General features: G+C 37.0%; 2 protein-coding genes and 1 long non-coding RNA gene across 3 annotated transcripts; 1 reads left to right on the top strand and 2 right to left on the bottom strand.

Annotated features, from left to right (window-relative positions):
- Nucleotides 1–3,294: 3,294 nt before the first annotated feature.
- On the bottom strand, nt 3,295–6,169 carry LOC139627699 (large ribosomal subunit protein P2-like). Its single transcript, XM_071488710.1, has 5 exons — nt 6,020–6,169; nt 4,911–5,034; nt 4,761–4,809; nt 3,833–3,928; nt 3,295–3,411 (listed from the first exon to the last, which is right to left on the bottom strand). The coding sequence occupies exons 2-5, from the start codon at nt 5,031–5,033 to the stop codon at nt 3,335–3,337; spliced, it is 345 nt and encodes a 114-aa protein (XP_071344811.1). The 5' UTR covers nt 5,034; nt 6,020–6,169; the 3' UTR covers nt 3,295–3,334.
- A 129-nt stretch (nt 6,170–6,298) lies between these two features.
- On the top strand, nt 6,299–13,532 carry LOC139627700 (uncharacterized). Its single transcript, XR_011692611.1, has 2 exons — nt 6,299–6,439; nt 13,272–13,532. It is a non-coding gene; the product is annotated as an uncharacterized lncRNA (long non-coding RNA).
- Nucleotides 9,134–16,368, bottom strand: lin7c (lin-7 homolog C (C. elegans)). Its single transcript, XM_071488707.1, has 5 exons — nt 16,168–16,368; nt 14,788–14,906; nt 14,514–14,585; nt 14,138–14,347; nt 9,134–13,522 (listed from the first exon to the last, which is right to left on the bottom strand). The coding sequence occupies exons 1-5, from the start codon at nt 16,202–16,204 to the stop codon at nt 13,355–13,357; spliced, it is 606 nt and encodes a 201-aa protein (XP_071344808.1). The 5' UTR covers nt 16,205–16,368; the 3' UTR covers nt 9,134–13,354.
- Nucleotides 16,369–18,600: the final 2,232 nt, after the last annotated feature.

Genomic DNA, 18,600 nt, shown 5'->3' with positions numbered 1-18,600 from the left:
AATACAAAATAAAAGAGAAAATAAAATACTCCATTACAAGTAAAAGCACAGCATCTACAGTCCTACTTAAGTTAAAGTATAGAGAAATTATCTGCAAAATTTACTGGTTCAGGTCCCAAAGGCTCACAAGAAAAATCCAAGGCATTACGAATAAAAAACAAAGTTTGTCTACACACATTTTTATTGTTTTTGTTTTATTTTTGTGAAATATATTGTTACCAATGGCTAGCTGTTTTGGATAGTTGTCACCAAGTGTCCCAGGTAGAACAGCTAACAACTCAGAGCCATCTGAAACAAGGAGTCCCAAGTAGACAGTTTTTTTTTAAAGGCCACAAACTGGTAAGAACTGGTTCAGTCTTTGAAAATGTATTGTATTTTATAAGCTTATCATGTGTTTTTTTGTAGAATTTTAATCTTAAAAGTTATAAAATAAATGTAGTGCAGTAAAAATGATATTATTTACTGCTGAAATTTGGTGGAATAGATGTAGTGGAAAGTAGCAGAAAATGGAAATACTCAAGTAAAGTACCTCAAAGTTGTACTTACAGTAAGTATAGTACTTGAGTAAATTGTTACATTCCATCTTGACTAGCTACAACATAAAATGCTGCTTATATTTTGATACATTAATAAAAATATTCCAATATTACACTCCAAAGGAGCCTTTCACTACAATGACACCTTTTTCATATGGAAGTATAATTTTTGTTTTTCTTTCTATAATGTATATCCTTCATGGACCACCCATCACGATTTAGAAAAACTGGGCATGGTGAATAAAAGTATAATTAATAAGAATTTATCATAAAATTTTCTAATGAACTTACTGAATAAAAGTTAAGAAATTGACCAAAGTTAAATAAATTAAAAATCTCTGGTTTAACATAATATAGGAACAAAATACAGCTATGCGGAATAGATAGAATTTGAATCCACATTAGAAAGAATATTGCGTTATGCTTGTCCATGGTTTGTGAATCAGTAAAACTAGCTTGCTTGTTTTGGCAGTATATTTAGGATTAGAAGAATTAAAGCTGAGAAAGGGATCAAGTTTATTTTTAAAGCCTAAAATCACAATTTTAGAACAGTGTAGAGGACTACAAATCTCTACAGCATACAACACTTTCTGTCCACAGACTCAAAAAAACAAAAAAACTCAGGGACACAGACACACACCTACTTAGTCAGCTTTAAACACACGAGTCAGTCCTGTGATTTTTTTTTTTCCAGTGACATTAGCCAATTGAAAAAGTTGGAGATTAAGTAACAGTGTTATAGTCACACACCAGGACATGACTAACTGGCTGATTAAGACATATGAGTTGCGTTCATAAAAATCCACAGTTAAGTTTGTTTCATTGTTGCCCCAGGCTCACCAGGTCAAATGACATAAAAAAGGGTCCAGCTTTATTACCTGACTTCAGGCCCCACCGCGATAAGGAGCCCTGTTTCAAAATCTCATTTTAGGGTGATATTGATAATGTGCTTACATTGTACATGCTTCTAAATTAAAGTCTGGTTGGCACATGTGCTATACTCAGAGGTCATGAGTACGCAGCTGTATTTAAACAAGAGTGTGGATTTAGTTTCAGAGACAGAGCTGCCACAAAGTCAGCTAAAATAAATAAACAAAATAAGAAACGCTAATCTTTTTGTATTTGTATGATACCCATGGCGAACACAGACTGCAGCACTCTCTGTAGACTTATATGGGCCCAAAGATCCATTTATAACATATGTTCCGCTTACAGCCATAATTGGGTTTACAGCCTGCCAGTGTTCACTTAGGAACAAAGATATGTAGGCTTTGTGTTTATTAGAAGATACTGCCTGAGAGGTGCAACAAAAACGTGCCTTAGATGATGTAATCGGGGCTGTAAGAGTACACAGTAAAGTGTGGTTTTAGTAATCTAGTCATAATCTGTTTGTACTGACATGTTTTGGAACACTGTGTGATACGGTGTTGTAGATCATAATGTTCAGTTGCAGCTGAGAGGCAGTGGACCAAAGGTTTAAGATCTCATTAAAGGTCTGGTGCTGCCATATGTGCATTTTCATTGTATCCCATTCTTCTGAGGTGGAGGGGGTTACAAAAACTTACTCTTACTATTGAAATTGGTTTGCTGGGTAATTTATAGATTATTAAGCTGCTGTAAATAATTGACATTCAGGATGTTGACCCTTGAACCTTCCTGCGTACCTTTAGTGAACTGAGCTGACCTGAGTAACCCTTAGTACCCATGAAGACATGTCTGCTCCTTTTATAATGAGCTATGTTGTCCGTCCCCTGGCAAAATCTTACAGGCTAAATGCATTTAGGATCTTTCTAGGCCAACATTCACAACACTGTATATCATTTGTTCATTTTTAAATAAGTTTATAATGAAAAGGTGCAATATAGGCTATTTGTTTTTTAAATCTAAGACTGTGAGATGAAATATTTTGCCTAAGACTAACTACTGACATGTCTTTGTGTTCTGCAGGAACAGCAACAATAAAATATCCCCGCCATCTTTTTTTTTTTTTTTTTTTTTACGTCAGAGCCCTTCTACATTACTGAGATCACTTTGAAACCAACACGACTTTGATCCTAGGTGTTTATACTGAAAAGTAATTATATTATTTTCATCCTCCAACCGTCGCTGTGCTGCCTGTCATTCAAAGCGAATGTAAGTGTATGAAACATCAGTCATCGCATGTCATGGACCCACTGCGCAGCCGCAGCCGTGTGAGCCTCCTGCACTCATTGGTCGGAGTTTCTTAACCGCAAATAATCAAAAGGTACAGCCACGGACAGGATGTGTGGTACGGATCCATGTCCATCTTCTCTGATTATTTATAATAACACATTGCCCAACATGAGGGACATGAGGACCCGCTGTCTCCTGTGTACTTATGTGTTTACTATGAAAAATTCAATATCGCCCTCCGTTGGCCAAATGGCTCAATTACATGACATATGAGCCACTACCTGGCAGCAACAGTGTAATTGCTCTGGTGTCCTTTGACACAATTACAGCTGGGGACCAACACTGTCAACCCACATGTCAAATATTGACACTGGAACTCTGAAATTGATCAACTGTCAATTTTGTTTTTGATTATTCGAGAAAATGTGGCAGTTCATAACAAACTTTGAATGCGCATAAAAGTCTTTTTTCCCCCCTCCTTTCACTCATTTAAAGAAATGTTAGAATATTTGCTTCATTATAAACTGTGTAAAAGACTATTTTCTATCCTACTAAATAGCAATAAAACTTTATTAGAAACAGAACAGAAAAAAAGTTTAAACAGTTGAGGTTTTTTATAAACTTTATTCATCTTTTGAAAAAGTTTAGTCGAACAGGCCGAATCCCATGTCGTCATCGGACTCCTCAGACTCTTCTTTCTTCTCTTCCTTCTTCTCCTCAGCTGCAAAACGAAACGCACTTGATATAATTTCGTGCTATAATCAGCAAAGCACATTAACATCTATGCTTATAAGGTCACTTAGGTAATTCATGCAATCTTTAGAAAACATCTGTCAACCATTGTTGGGTTTACGTGACAAACGTGGTAATGTGAAGTCACTGTACTCGAACATGCAAATTGTGACACCAATTTCTCCAAAATAACCGACTAAAAACAGATCATATTACTGACCTGAACCCACTGTTTTAAAGTCAGGCTAAATTATGTAGTGTTTGTAACATTTAACTCTATGAAAATGCAACTTATGATGACTAACTCATTTGGTTTCATGTAATTCTGTTAGCATACAAGGTGAGGGTAATGGTACTGGTGCCAAGTGTCACTGATGCAGACAAACAAGGTGCTAAGCTACAATGCTCACCTGCAGGGGCTGCGGCTCCGCCTGAGCCAGCAGCCGCAGAGCTGGCAACGGCTGCGACGGCACCGCCTGCTGGCATGCTGGCCAGCTTGCTGTAACCTGAGGAGACACGAGTTGGCAGACATCAAGCACAAGTGATAACATTGATAATCAGCAGCCAGAAACAAGATAGGTCAGAAACTGTATGTGGATATCATTAGATACAATCTAGCAATTAAGATATAGTAATACTAGCATAAACATTGTCTTTCTTGGCCTTAAATTGATAATATTTTGACTTATTTTACAGTTTTAGTCACGTGAACACTGCTTTTGTCTGCTTGGCTATCATATACTGATTTTTTCAGCGAAGGCTGATATCAAACCAAAATATCAAGTTTGAAGTAAATACCTTTAAGAAAACACCATTAATCATATGTATTACATTGCCACTGATACTAAAACAATACTAAAGGTACACAGTCATAAAACTTTGACCCAATCTAACCAAACAACACATTCAGATATACAATGAAAATAATTTAAAAAAGGATCTTATTCATAGAATGTAAGCAAATCAAGCCTGATGTATTATCAGATAGCTCATCAACTTACTTAAAAACACTTAACAGCTTTGTGCAATGATGGCCAAAAACTATTGAAGGGTTAATGGCTTTTTAAGGGACATTTGCATCTAGAAATCCTGTAATTTAATCCCTGGAAATTGCACATTTCTTGGATCTACTGTACTGCAATATGAAATTATCATTCAGTGCGCAGTTGCTTGTATTTTGGATTAATTCAGGGGTGTGTTTTAGTGTTCAACTCCTGCCTGGTGCTGCTTTAATTGTGAGATCAGACCAACCAGTTTCAGCAAAGCCAAAACTATAAAAATCTACAAAACACTACACAGGCACAATAAATGGAAATAATGGCACAGTGGCAAACTCACCTGTCGTGATCACCTCATTCACATTCTTGCCCTTGAGCTCAGAGATGACCTGTTGAGAAAGAGATCAAATTATATGGGTATCACAGAGGTAATGCTGGTAAAACTGCCACCAGAACACATGCGGACGACGAAAAGCAGGCTACTTTGTACCTTGTCCAGGCGTGCATCTTCGGTCTCGATGCCAACACTCTCCAGGATCTTCTTGATGTCCTTAGCATCTGGGTTTTCATTGCCACCCAGGGCGGCGAGCAGGTAAGCAGCAACGTAACGCATCCTGAAAAACAGGAAAATTAAAACTTTCAGCATGTGATAATGGACAATTCAAACCTCATAAAATTCTGCTCCTTTTAACAGATTTACACTTCTCAGAGGAAAAACATTAAAACCAAAAATGTGGCAATTTATGTCTAACATTTAGGCACTCTGTCAAGTAAATACCAGATTAACAACAGACTGCCAGCATTTCTAATCTGGCTTCCTACTCTGAACCATCCTCCTTCCCTGCTGATTGATTGTAGTTCAGAAATAAGGCTGTCTTGCATATTTCAGATCTAACCAAATATCTTAATTCAAGAATCAAGCCTTGTGGCTGAAGGAAAAACCTTCCTTTCATTTCTTGGTGATTTTAAAACACACTTAGGACTAATCTCATCTGTAGACTTCATCAGAAATATTACTTTGATCACATGTGGAAAACAACATTGGCTGCGCTTCCTAAAGCTTAATTGGCCTATTTCGTTGTGATTTGAACAGCATGAAATGAAGCTATGCCGTTTGACAGTATTATCAAACTTAAAAGCACAAATTGTTTTGGTAGGATTTCACAAACTGTCACCATAAATATGAAATATTTAGTTGCCAAAACGTTTTTAATTAATGAATTATCAGTAGCAATATAACAGTTCAGCGCCGATTTACTGGTCGTATAAGCGAGATATTTTGAGTATGAACGTTAACAAGCATTTAACGCAAAGCCTCGTTAATTTTAGTTCAATGTACTCGAATAAAACCGTTTAAAACGTGGCAAGAGAAACAACACAGCAGGTTTTACACCCATGTGGCGGCGTGTGCTTGGTGCCGTTAACATTAGCTTAGCTAGCTGCTGTGACGGTGCGGTGCATAAAAAGACTAAATACTGCTAAGATGCCACTCTTTCAGGTCTTTGAGTTAACAAGGCAAGAGGTTTACTTATTTCTTGAGATACCATGCGTATTCTCTCAGTGATTAGTGCGTTAATTACGTTATAAAAAGACACTCACTTGAGCTAGAAAGGCGAACGCGTGTTCACTCCGAGGTTAGCGCGGACAGAAAGGAAGAAACGTCAGATGACGGAAACGGAAGACGCCGCTTTTCTTCTTCGTCTTCTCCAATGAGCGATGAAACCCGGAAGCGACCCCTACTGTTCACCCACCGAATGTGCAACGTACAATATGTTAAGAGTTGAAAACTGCAGATTCACCACACCTGGACCCCTATGCTTTACTAATCCAGGCTAACATGCTGTAATCAGGATAATAGATTACCCTCACAGCTAAATCAGATCTTTGAAACGAGTTTGATGAGTGATTTTTTTGTTCTTGTTTTGCATGACGCTATCTTGCATTTACATTTTATAAACACAAAATGAGCAGAGAGATTAAACATTGATAGGGAAACCTCCCAGCATGCACAAGGGCAAAGTAAGTTATTCACGTGTTTTTACGGGTTTAATTTTGTTCTACACTTTATCCCCCATGGTGTTTTCACTGTCATCAGTGCACCAGAAAAAACAAACAAAAACAAAACTGAGAAATGCATAAAATATTTGCATGATTTCACCATTTAATGTCATGATCTTCCAAGATAAATAGTGATACAATTATTTTGCGTGTACTTCAAGTACCAAGGGTGTTCATTTTTCTGTACAACCCTGTTTCCAAAAAAGTTGGGACACTGTGTGAAATGTAAATAAAAACAGGATGTGATGATTTGCAAATCTTGTAAACCCATATTTGACTGAAAATAGAACAAAGACGACATATCAAATGTTGAGATGCTGAAATTTTATTGTTTTATGAATAGTATGATCAATTTGAATTTTATGCCAACAACATGTTTCAAAAAAGCTGGGACAGGGGCATGTTTACCACTGTGTTGCATCACCTCGATAACAACACTCTGTAAATGTTGGGGAACTGAGGAGATCAGTTGCTGGATTTTTGAAAGTGCAATTGTATCCCATTCTTACCTGATATAGGATTTCAACTGCTGAATCTTTTCATGCTATTATGAACCACAGATGCTGAAATTCCCAAATTCTTTACAATTTTACATTGGGTAACATTATTCTTCAATCGTTGCACTCTTTGCCCACACAGTCTTTCACAGAGCGGTGAACCTCTCCACATCGTCACTGCACAGAGACTCTGCCTCTCTGGGAGGCTCTTTTTATACCCACTCATCTACTGACCTGTTCCCAATTAACCTAATTAGTTGTGAGATATTCAACCAGGTATTTATTTTTTTTTTATGCATAACACAACTTTGCCAATCTGTTGTTGTCCCTGTCCCAACTTTTTTGAAATATGTTGCTGGCATCAATTTCACATTGAGCATATATTTTTCATATATCAATAAAATTTCACCATTTCAACATCTGATATGTAGTCTTTGCTCTATTTTCAATTAAATATGGGTTTAGATGATTTGCACATCATCACATTCTGTTTTTATTTACATTTTACACAGTGTCTCAACTTTTTTTGAAACAGGGTTGTACACTAAAGTACAGAATTTCAGTACAACTTTTTTCTGTGTCCTTTCTCTTCTATGTATAAAATAGTTCTTTTTTACGACAGAATAAAAAAAAATCCAATGTACATCCCAACCACTGCTCTATAGTCCTTTTTTAAAATCAAGGATATGTCTCTTTCTGGCTGCTTTACTCAGCTTTCTGCTTTTTGTAATTTCCCCCAGACTGCATCTGATCATTCATTATAGAAATGAAGTTTTCTCCAACACATCACAGAATATATTTTAGAATTCATTAACATCTTTTTGTGATTAAAAGTTGGTGCTTTTGTAATTCTGCATCAATTCACTCACCTCTCAGTAATGGCAGCGTCTTTTGATCTATAAATGTTATTCCTCTCTGACTATTCAAATGTGTGTATGTGTGTTATACAGTCAAACAACATGAGTCATCCCTTATTCCTTGTTTGCTCCTTCTGCCAATTTGGCTCTGGATCTAGTTTGGCCTCCTGCTTCTTCCTCAGCCCCTGGTGCTGCTGCTGTGTTTGCTCCTTGGTGTGATTGATTTCAGTTGCCAGAAAAGACAAGTGAACCATCCACACACAAGGGTCTGCAATGAAAAAGGGTCCACACCATGAGAGACCAGCAGCTGTGCTCTGGTCTCAAGCTGTAGTGTGAACAACCAGCTCTAATGAATCGCTGTCACGTGCACAGTTTGGTTCCAGGCAACCAGCCCTAATCTACCACTGAGTTTCAGTTACAGAGCTCCTCTCATCTACAGTATGTTTCAGTGCATCTAGGTGAAACCACCCTCTTAACATAACTATATCCAGAGTGCAGGTCTGGTCAATATAACATCAAAAACTTTGTTCTTTGGTTGTAAAAAAAAAAAAAAAAAAATGTTCTGGGCAATGTGTTACTGGAATTTTTCATTGGCAAAAATGAGAAACATGTTTTTCTTTTGGCTTGCAAATGGGAGCATGACAGAAAAGTAGGAAACGACTAAAATATATTGTAATTTTGTCCATCCCTCTATATTTGAATATTTCCACTTACTGCTGACATGGTTTTTGACCAAGAAATTGCAGGTGAAAGAAAAAAAATTTGAACTTGTATCATAACTGCTGCGACAAGTTGCTCTTACCAAGTTTCTATTCCTGTCTCTTGTTTCTTGCTTTTCCTACAATTAAGGCAAGACAGTGATAGAGCAGTGAAGCATTGAAGGCAAAGGAAGAACATTTATTGGAAAACCTGCTGCAGTACATAAATGTAGACAGCAGCATGACAGATTCTTCAGAAAATAACAAACCATTTCAATAGCTGAGAATGAAAGTTTATTCTGGGTTCACTCTTCCAACTGTATTCGACAGCAAAAATGTTTCCCTTTGCGTCAAAAAGGAGCTCTCACTGTGCGTTGCGTGCATGCTCTGAATTTTCATAAAATATCAGCCATATGTGTATATAAGTCAAAATGATAAAAGACATGCCAGTAAACATCTTAATGTTTTGATTATGAAGTCATGGGATCACACGTGTCCTCTCCCAGTCCTTTCACTTTTAGTGGTTGTTCCTGATGTTACTGAGCCAAAGACTAAAATGCAGTGTGTGTAAAAGATGTTCAAGAAGAAGACCCCCAAAAGTCATAAATTTAAGCACTGTTTATTTAGCCTCCAGTCCAAATATTATTATATTCTACATCACAACATTTTACATTCCACATCCATGTAACACAGTAAATTAGTTAACAAACCAGAGAACACAAAATAACACAACACAGTCTACAGGTAATAATCCTAAACAAGCACCGACTAAAACAGTTCAAAGCATTATCAAAATTTTCACAAATGTTGCAAGTTTGGTCTTGGTACTAAAAAGAAAAGAAGAATCAGTTCAGATCTCAGAAAAGAAGCGCTGATGTAAGACGGTCCCTCTCTTTAGTCTGTAAGTTCATACAGTCACAAGATCAGACTAACCCCTCTACATCAGTGCTGCATTTCAGAGGCTCCACTGATATGGCCGTGGTACACAGTCAAAATGGAAGTACCAATCATTCCTGGTATTTACTTTTAGGAAAACCACTTATAAAAATTGAGAAAAATATCAAAAGAAAACTATTATAAAAAATACTCTATTGGCCATTCCAATATGTAGACAAGGAAAACGGGTAGAAAGTTGAAACTTACTTCACAAAATTTTGCAACTAACTTAGACAATGGTAAGTGACATTCAGTGGATAGTGACTGTGTAATATCAATTCCAAGTCTCATTACATTTTTTCCTGATTTACTATACATGTGTGTAGGTGTGTGAGCAGTGAAGCTAGATATCTAATGTTGAATAAAACACAATCAAGGGCCAAACTATACATTATATTAAGACATGTCAACTTTTATGTACACCCCGAATCTTCTACTAAATTTTATTCCTCAAAACAAAAGTATGCTCAAAGTAGCCTGTGGAATGGTTTACTACTAGCCACACATTCACATAAGCCTATTCTTCTACATGCATCCTAACAATCATTAATTAGATAGCAAGGCTAATATCACATTGAAATCTTCGCTGTTAACTTGATGGTGATCAATATGAGAATGTCACAATAACAAACATTGTAAATATCTCATAACATTATGTCACTCCAATGTGTTTAAGTGCAGCGGTCCCAGAATTGTCATATTACATTAGACATTTGTCCACACAGCCTTAAAGTAGGACTTTTCAATAACATTCTGTAGTAAAAGGACAATTATTTTTGCACCAATACAGGAGATTTTCAAAAGTTTTAAAAGACCTTGCATAGATAGTTGATTTGCATTCACGTCTTGCAGTACTGTGTGTGTTTTGTTTTATACTTTGTCCCAAAATTCAGCATTTTTAAGGAGTAATGGATTAAAGGGAGCACACCTTCTAAATACATCTGGGCTACGTGCTCATCAATATTAAAGTAACATACAATTAGAAATAAGTTAATGACACCTTTCACTGACTTGAGTGAAGATAGTCCTGCAGGTAAACCTGACATTTAAATGAACAGCAGACTAGAAGTTGACAAGGAGGATAATAATGGACATAAGAGACTGCAACAAACAAAAGTAAGATGCCGGTATACAAATTGTTTGTAAACCACAATTTTAGTTCCAATCGTTAAATAAAAATTATCACAGCATCACCGACTGCCATGGTTTGTGGAAAAATATTCAATCTTCCCCTGACCTTGCACTGATAATGGTATTTTTAGCACTCGATGATGCATTTCATTGCATTTAGTGATGTAAATTATTTTAAGGACAGATTTCCAGATCACAGAAACACACAAGCATATTTTGCTTGAGAAAACAATATACATTTGTTATGCCAAAAAGCGCTTCATTACTTTTGAATGAGCTATTTACAGTTTGTTGGAGCAACTGATGTCATATTGAACCTTATTTGAGGAGATGGCAGATAAAATACCAAAAACATCAAATGAAAAAAAGAGAGAGCAAAAGCTTTGGAGTAACAACACCACAAAAGCAGCTACACAAGCAAACAGAAACTATCAGTGACCTGTTTTCAAGATGCCTTGGTCATAATAACTGTACAGCTCATTATGCCATGTCAGTCATGACAGTATATGCCAAGTGGCAAGCTCAACTGGATATCCATTAACATTACATGGCATAAAGTGTTTCTGAAGAACAGCTCAGGACATCTATTACACCATTCAAAGAGAATGAAGCTGAAGGTAAAGTTCATACATTCCCATGTTTCTGTCACTTTACCCACCATCCATTTAATCTCTACACCAGTTAGATAAATAACAACTATCTTCATTGTTACCACCCTCCTGTCTCAAATATGCAATGTGTTGATCCTGAGACTGGACAATAGTATGGCTTATGCAGCTAAAGCCTAGTTTATGGTATTCTATATGCTATGTACAGGATATTGTATCTACCATGGAAACAAAACACTTCTGTGAATACATCTCTGAAATTAAATTTGTTCTGGGGACAGTTTACTGTCCCACACAGTGAAAGACTAAATTGGGGGGGGGGGGGGTAAGAGGGGATTTAGATTTAGACTTCTCAATGAATATTTCACATCATAAGATTTTTTTTCTCATGATACGAGGAATATCAGTATGATATCTAAACATGCATTCTGCAAACACTAATAAAGCCTTGTTTGTAAATGTTATATATGTAAACGCATGAGGAGCCTACAAATTGGTGGTTTGATGGTGGCCTGCTTAAAACTGTATATCAGATCTGTCAATGACTGGCAGTACTGAGTAATGACATGTTTGTCAGTATCATTCTTATTTTAACGTGATGTGCAGTTTGTATATTAAATGCAGAGTACATGGGTGCAACTGAAATATTGCCTTTAATGTAGCTAGGATGACTGTTAAAAGTAAAAATGTCTAGGTACTATATGGCAATAAATGTGTAGTGACACACAGGTAGGAAAATGTTTAAACTTATTGCTCTACCAAATTATTGAAATGTATGGGCTTACTCTCGTCTTTGTTAATCCTTATCCCAGCCGTGGTATTATGTGTACAAATAACTTTTACAAATCTCAATGATAAGTTCAACAGTAGTTAATGCTTCATTTAAGACACACTTTTTGTTTTGAGTAAGACATGGAGTAACAAAGTGTTAAAAACAGACAAAAATAGAAATGAATGATATGCCATTGCAACAAATTTACAACATAACACCCTTAACACTTCGTGAATATGTAATGGCCATATACAGTATGTGTGATATTAACATTTGCCCTTTCATTCATCAAAACAATGAGGAAAGCTCACATTAGGCATTACTGTGACATAAAGAGATTGCTTGATATTGTGAATGTGTTACTTTTCTTTGCTTTGTATTGTCACTAAATGATGCAAACAATACCAACCACCAGTTTCTAGTGAAGATCGAAGACAAATGCTGTGGAACTGACTTCTCATTAACTACTGTACCTGGCTAAAGACAAATATAACATTTAGTAAATTCCTGATTTACATCAAGACAAATTAATCAGGCAGCTTTCATCTCGTGTCTTGTTGACTGCAGAGTTCATGCATGTGAAGGTTTATTACTTTGATAAGAGTAAAAATGTGAGTCTGTGTGGCGGCAGGAATTTAGTTCATGTGTTGTGCTGAGACCTCATTACATCACTTACAGTACCTGCTGGGCTTTTTATAGTGTGGTATGAAGTTAGGAAACTTAGAAGGTAAGCCCAGAGAAAAACCTTAAAGATGGTATATCACATTCGATTTGAAGTGTCCTTTCAATGGTTTCCCTTATTATCAAACATAAAACTATTTCTTTCTAGCAAATTCAAACTCATTAACTCCTCCAAAAGAAACGATTTTGAGAATAACAGTTGTAAAGCATGTACTAATTCCTGCCAACAAGCATTTAATTACCAGACTTTAAACCATTAAAAAGAAACAAAGAACGACACAGTACATAGGATGAATGTGTTTGCCCTGAGGCACTTGGTAGTGGCTGTGACCAAAGAATTAAAAACACTACCTTTCCAGTCAAAGGAGCTCTGTAGTTGGTCTCAAAGTTCTCAAAGTTGCATTCAAATTGTCAATTCAAAAATAATGCACACGTGTGAGAGACCACCTCCACTGACAATCATAATCAATCTAGTGTTTGTCTAGAGTCATAGTGTCTAATACAGTAACAGAGGTGAATATTAAAAATGCTACAGTGGGACAGAAGCACAATATACAGTATGTGTGAGTGGCAACTAAAACCAAACATTTTTGTTATGTGTTTTCTTGAGCAGGGAGATAAGAAAGAGACCAGCACAGATGGCCAGAAGGCTAGAAGAGGAGAGACATGGGGATTGGGCATCTACATGGAAAAATCCTACTGGGGATAGTTGTTCTGTTGCCGGCGCTTCGCTGACCTCATTTTCTCAAAGCGTGACTCCATTTCCTCTAGGACTTTGGGGGTGTACCTTACTACCAGCTTCACTGTGCCCTGAGCTGCTTTGAGGAGTTCCACAGCTTTCTCATGGTGCTCACCTTCAACACTCTGGGAAAAATCAAATAACACAGAAATGTACTGTGAGATTTTATCACAGATTTACAACCATTGCTGTTAAGTTTATATTGTAGGTTTATAATAAAAAAGCAATATACTGTGGGCAATTGTTCGGCTCAAGTTCCACACGATATGTAGTAACTTTGGAAGAAACAATGAGCTCAGGATTTTACAGGTATTGGAACATAGTTTCAACATAAACCTAGTTCAACTCATCATATAAAAGTCTGTAATGTGGACATTTTAATGAGAACAAACTAAGCAATAAAGTTAAATGGATGATTGTCTCTGGCTTATCTGGAATTTTTAACTACCTAAGTAGAGCAGCAAGCACAACTGCTGAATGCTGTGGCTAATGGGAAAGAGTCTTAAGGATACTCAGTTATTTTTTGTTAACAAACTATTTCACACATACATTCACTAATTCTCATCTTTACTATTTCTGTGCATATCCCTGAGGCCTAATAAATATGTTGTATGCAGCTGATCCACCTAATAAGACTAGTATTGGCACTGACACTGATCCAATGAATTGGATCAGGATGATTAGCCGTCATGCTGAAGCTCAAACATAACATTTTTAGGTTATGTCGTGATTCAACGTACCACTCCATTAACAGACAGAAGCTGGTCGCCTCTCTTCAGGCCACCGTGACGGTCAGCAATGCCTCCTGGGATGATCCGTGAGATGTAAATAGGTGAGTTTTGCTCCTTTCCACCCATTATGTTGAAACCCAAGCCTTCTTCTGTCTTGGGAAGTTCCACGACACGTGGATGTGAGTGTCCCTCACTTGCTGCAAAAGCTGCCACAGTAGCCTACAAATTCACAAGAGGTGGTGTTAAAAACCTTTGGGTATTACCTACACTCAAAACACAATGTGAAGTGTTTAACTAGAGTGCCTTTAAGAAATAAATGGTTTGAAATTAAGATAAGAAAAAGGGTGTGCAAATGCTTGTGTATTAAAATGGTATTTGACTCCACCTTAGCAGTGGCGTTGGCCCTGACTTCAGGACTGCTGTTGATGTCCACTGTTTCGTACACATGTTCATACACCTGAGGAGAAATTGTTGGACAATATTTCATCACACCCCTGAAGCATCTGTCCACATTTCCAAAAACTAACCACAAAGTAATTACACCAAACTCAAGTTTTTAAACACTTAAGTTTAACATCAAAAGAGGAGAAATGATCTAATGCCATTTCTAATGCCACAGTGAAATGTTTTAAGAATATCATGAAGACCCAGTGTCTCACTTCTCTGACAGCGTTACAGAATTCACTCTGTAAGACCCTCTGCAACGCCTGCAGCTTCTGGGGAGGCACTTCCCCCGTCCTCTGGAGCTTATCGAGCAGCTCAATAGCCCGGTTAATATCTGTCAACAAAAAAACATAAATGTCTCCATCAAAGTTTTCACTGATTTCTGCAAATGGAGACCTTCACACTGTTGCCTGCTGACTCTTGCCTGTGTGAACATCAGTGCTCAATCTGTACCAATATAAAACCAAGAAACTATGACTAAGCCTAACAAATGTTTAATGTCATCACTTGATAAATGTCTAAAATGATTAACTCATCATTTAACAAGGAATAAATTTGCTGTCAATTAACATGTCTTTTTTAGTTTAAGACTTATTTTACCTTAATTTGCACATTCTTTATGGTTATAAATGATTTGTCGCTGTGGGGGAGCTCTTCCTGGTTCACAGCACTGTTTAAACTGCCACAAATAAACATCATTATGACGCTACATAACTCAATATGGCAACCTCCAGTACATCACTCTTAAGAGCAGGATGAGGCGCTAAATGATATGCTGGAACTTCATTAAAAAAATTTAAAAAAATCAGCAAATCATTAAACTCTTGTTTTACAAATAAGTAACTGCCTCTGCCATCACAAAGAGGATGGGGACAAACATCATCAGAGGCTCTATAACATAAGTATGCAGTCTCCCTCAAATATTGTGTTCATATATTTGCATTAGTTTAAAAGTTTATTATTGTTCTATTACAGTTATTAGAAGAAAGAAAATTTATTGTTCACTTGATCTGTAAATTGCTACTGTGATTAAATCCTTTTAAGATTAAATAACAATCTGGGTTTTCTATACTGTCCAGCCACAGTGTGTAAGCAGACATGTCAGAGCGTTTCGTTAAATGGAAAAATTAGGTTGAAAGAAAGTATTCAGTATAAATATTTCAGGATAAATATTTCCTCCTGTTCATCCTTGCTGCTAATGATGATTAAGCCAGTGTACCAAAGTGTATAAAGCTTATTTTTTTTTGCTGCTGCTAACACGAATTGAACCTTTAGCAAATCAGCTCGGTTAAATGACCACTCTGTTGTCATAAATATTAGCTAGTTAGCTGGTGTGAAAAGTATAACAATGTAACTGTGAAAGCTGTCGTTACTTTAGCTCGATATCAATAATACACACCATAAATCAAAGACATAAACATTAGCTATCCGCAAGCCGTCGTTAACGCAACATTATTCGACTAAAGAAGAATGTATGCAGTCTAAAACAACAATCACCAGTTATATTCAGCTAATGCTAGGTAAGCTAGGTTAACGTCTCCCTGGGAGCACAACAAATATTTCTAAGCTAACGCTGGCTAGCCAATTAAGTTTACCTCTTTCCAACCGCACAGGCTCCCCAAGCGATGCCATTCTTGTAATGAGTGACTGTTTGATGTCAGATGGATATTGCGTTAAACACTAGATATGGAAAACTAAATTTGGTAATCCTGGCTAGCGTTACGTGCGCTTAACTCAAGCGATAAATCAGATTAGCCAAGTTAGCCGGCTAGGCTAGCTGCCAGTGTCATGGTGCATTCACGTACTCCACGTAAAGTCCCTGTATCTTCCGAAATCATGATATTTTTTCCATCGGTGCTCGACGATCGTGAGCCAACCTGAAGGCATCTTCCCTAACTATTGAGAATCAGTCAATGTTAAATTGTTTTCTCTGAATAATTCAAAAAAAAACATATCAAATAATTCAGAACTAATTAACAATTTATGCAATACCTCATCCATTTGTGCATATATCACAATTTTATGTATAATACATGTCAATATATCACAGTATCACCCATGGACTAGTGCAGCAGAAAAGTTATGTCTATTTTTGAGCATCTTTCCCTCTTACACTTACAGTGCCTTTGTGCATATTTCATTTCTGGATTTGATTACCACTCTAGAAGTTGTATACTGCTGTGACTCAGGTTTAAATTTAAGAATAGATAGTAGGTTGTGGAAATTGTGTTTACTGATGACATGGAATATGGGGAGGGCTCATCTTGTTTAGCCCACTGGAGATCCAGGGAAAACGTGACGGAAGGTGCTCACTGTGATCCCAGTTCTATATCACTATTTAACAGTCACATAATCAGCACTAATATGTGAGTTTGAGCGTCATCCATTTAACAACTCTACACTGATGTTCGTAACTAAAAGTTGTTACATTGTACCTGTGTATTATTGACTTCCTTGGCTGTTTGCTGACATAAACCTTCAGAAAACTGCTGCCGCACTGCTCACCTTGGGCTGAAAATTTCTAACCTGATTTACTTCTGACCAAACCCTAGTTGGTGATGGCTCTGCCTTTAACAGCTGATGAGAAATACCTGCTATGACATCGCTGATTGGGGTGTGGCCAGAGGCACAACGCAATTGACAGTGGTTCCAACATGTAGTGGAGCTTCAGCAATTTTTGCCCTTTTTTCAATACAATAGGCCCATGGTTTGTTATGTTAGAGTACATTGTCAGATCTTGTTTTTCTTTCTTCTTGTTTTTGTCTTGAGGTTTCAATCATAGCTCTGACTTGTAGAATTACTACATTCTACTGTAAGACCTATTCACATGCATGATTTATGTTCACGAAAGACAACATGGGCTTCAGCCTGGCTCAAACGAAACTGGTAATTTTAGAGACACTTTGTTCATTACTTTGATAAGTGTTTGATTGGGAGTTGATGTTTTCTATTACCTCAGCTTTGTCAAACAAAAATAGCCCAAGGCTCTCGCTCATGATAAATGGAGGACTTCAGAATACGTTGTCTAAAATGTATCCCAGAGGGTTTGATTCATTGTCCTGTGTTCTGAAGATGAGTTAGTGCTCAGACACGATGATTTAATTTTATTAAACAATACCAATTCTATCTTAAGGTGGAATTCATTTGAAGAGCAAGACATTGCAACCGCTTTTTTCCCCATAGGATAATAAAATTACTTAGGATAATATGAATTCTTACTTAGCTTGTGTGGTTACAACAAGAAACTTCAATACCCTTTGTTGGAGATTCATGACATTGGATTATTTGGGAGACTGTATGCTACCGTATGCTTGTCGTCTTCCTCAGACTCTCTATTTATCCTCAGCTTTTGTAAAATAAAAGTAACTCACAGCATCTTCACCAGGCATCTCTGGAGGATCCAAATAAGCAGAGAGGAAAGTGCAGCATCCTTTCGCTGCTCATTTCTTCATTCAGCAATCTGTTTCCAAAATGTCAAAATGCCAGATCCAGTTCTCCGTGGAGGTCACACTTACCTTCAGGTTGATGAAGAAGTAGTAAAATGAGGTGGTTGGCTCATATGTAACCCCAACAAACAAGACCTAATTGAAAGTTTTGATGAAGTTAGTATTTGCTTTTTTTTATGAGTGTCTTACCTCTCTGAAATGTGTCTTATTATGGGTAACTTTGAAAGTGTTTCATGATATTAAGATGAAAACCCAAGCAAATGTTATTGTTCTCGCTACAACCTTAAACTATGGCCTCTAGACTTTGCAAGCAAGGGGTTCTTATTAGGTAATGCACTGACTCTGCTGCAGGGAATATTGATATGAAGACGCAGCAGTCTTTTAACCCGCACACCAAACCAGTTACCTGGAATGGCTTCTCCTTGTGATCACAGTGAAGGTGCAGCTGAGAGACTGTATTGTTCTAGAGGATTTAAAGATGGGATTACCATGCACCATTTAGAAAATGTTGGGTGTATATTTTGAATGTACACAAATGCATGAGTGGGTGGATCCATCATTGCAATGTTAAACTAAGGCATG

This window comes from Trachinotus anak, unplaced genomic scaffold (genome assembly GCF_046630095.1).
Source record: "Trachinotus anak isolate AG129_WGS33_773 ecotype Australia unplaced genomic scaffold, CSIRO_AGI_Tana_v1 ptg000011l, whole genome shotgun sequence".
In the NCBI taxonomy this organism is placed as follows: domain Eukaryota; kingdom Metazoa; phylum Chordata; class Actinopteri; order Carangiformes; family Carangidae; genus Trachinotus; species Trachinotus anak.
Note: the sequence above shows the minus strand (reverse complement) of the source record. Positions and strands in the feature narration are given on the sequence as shown.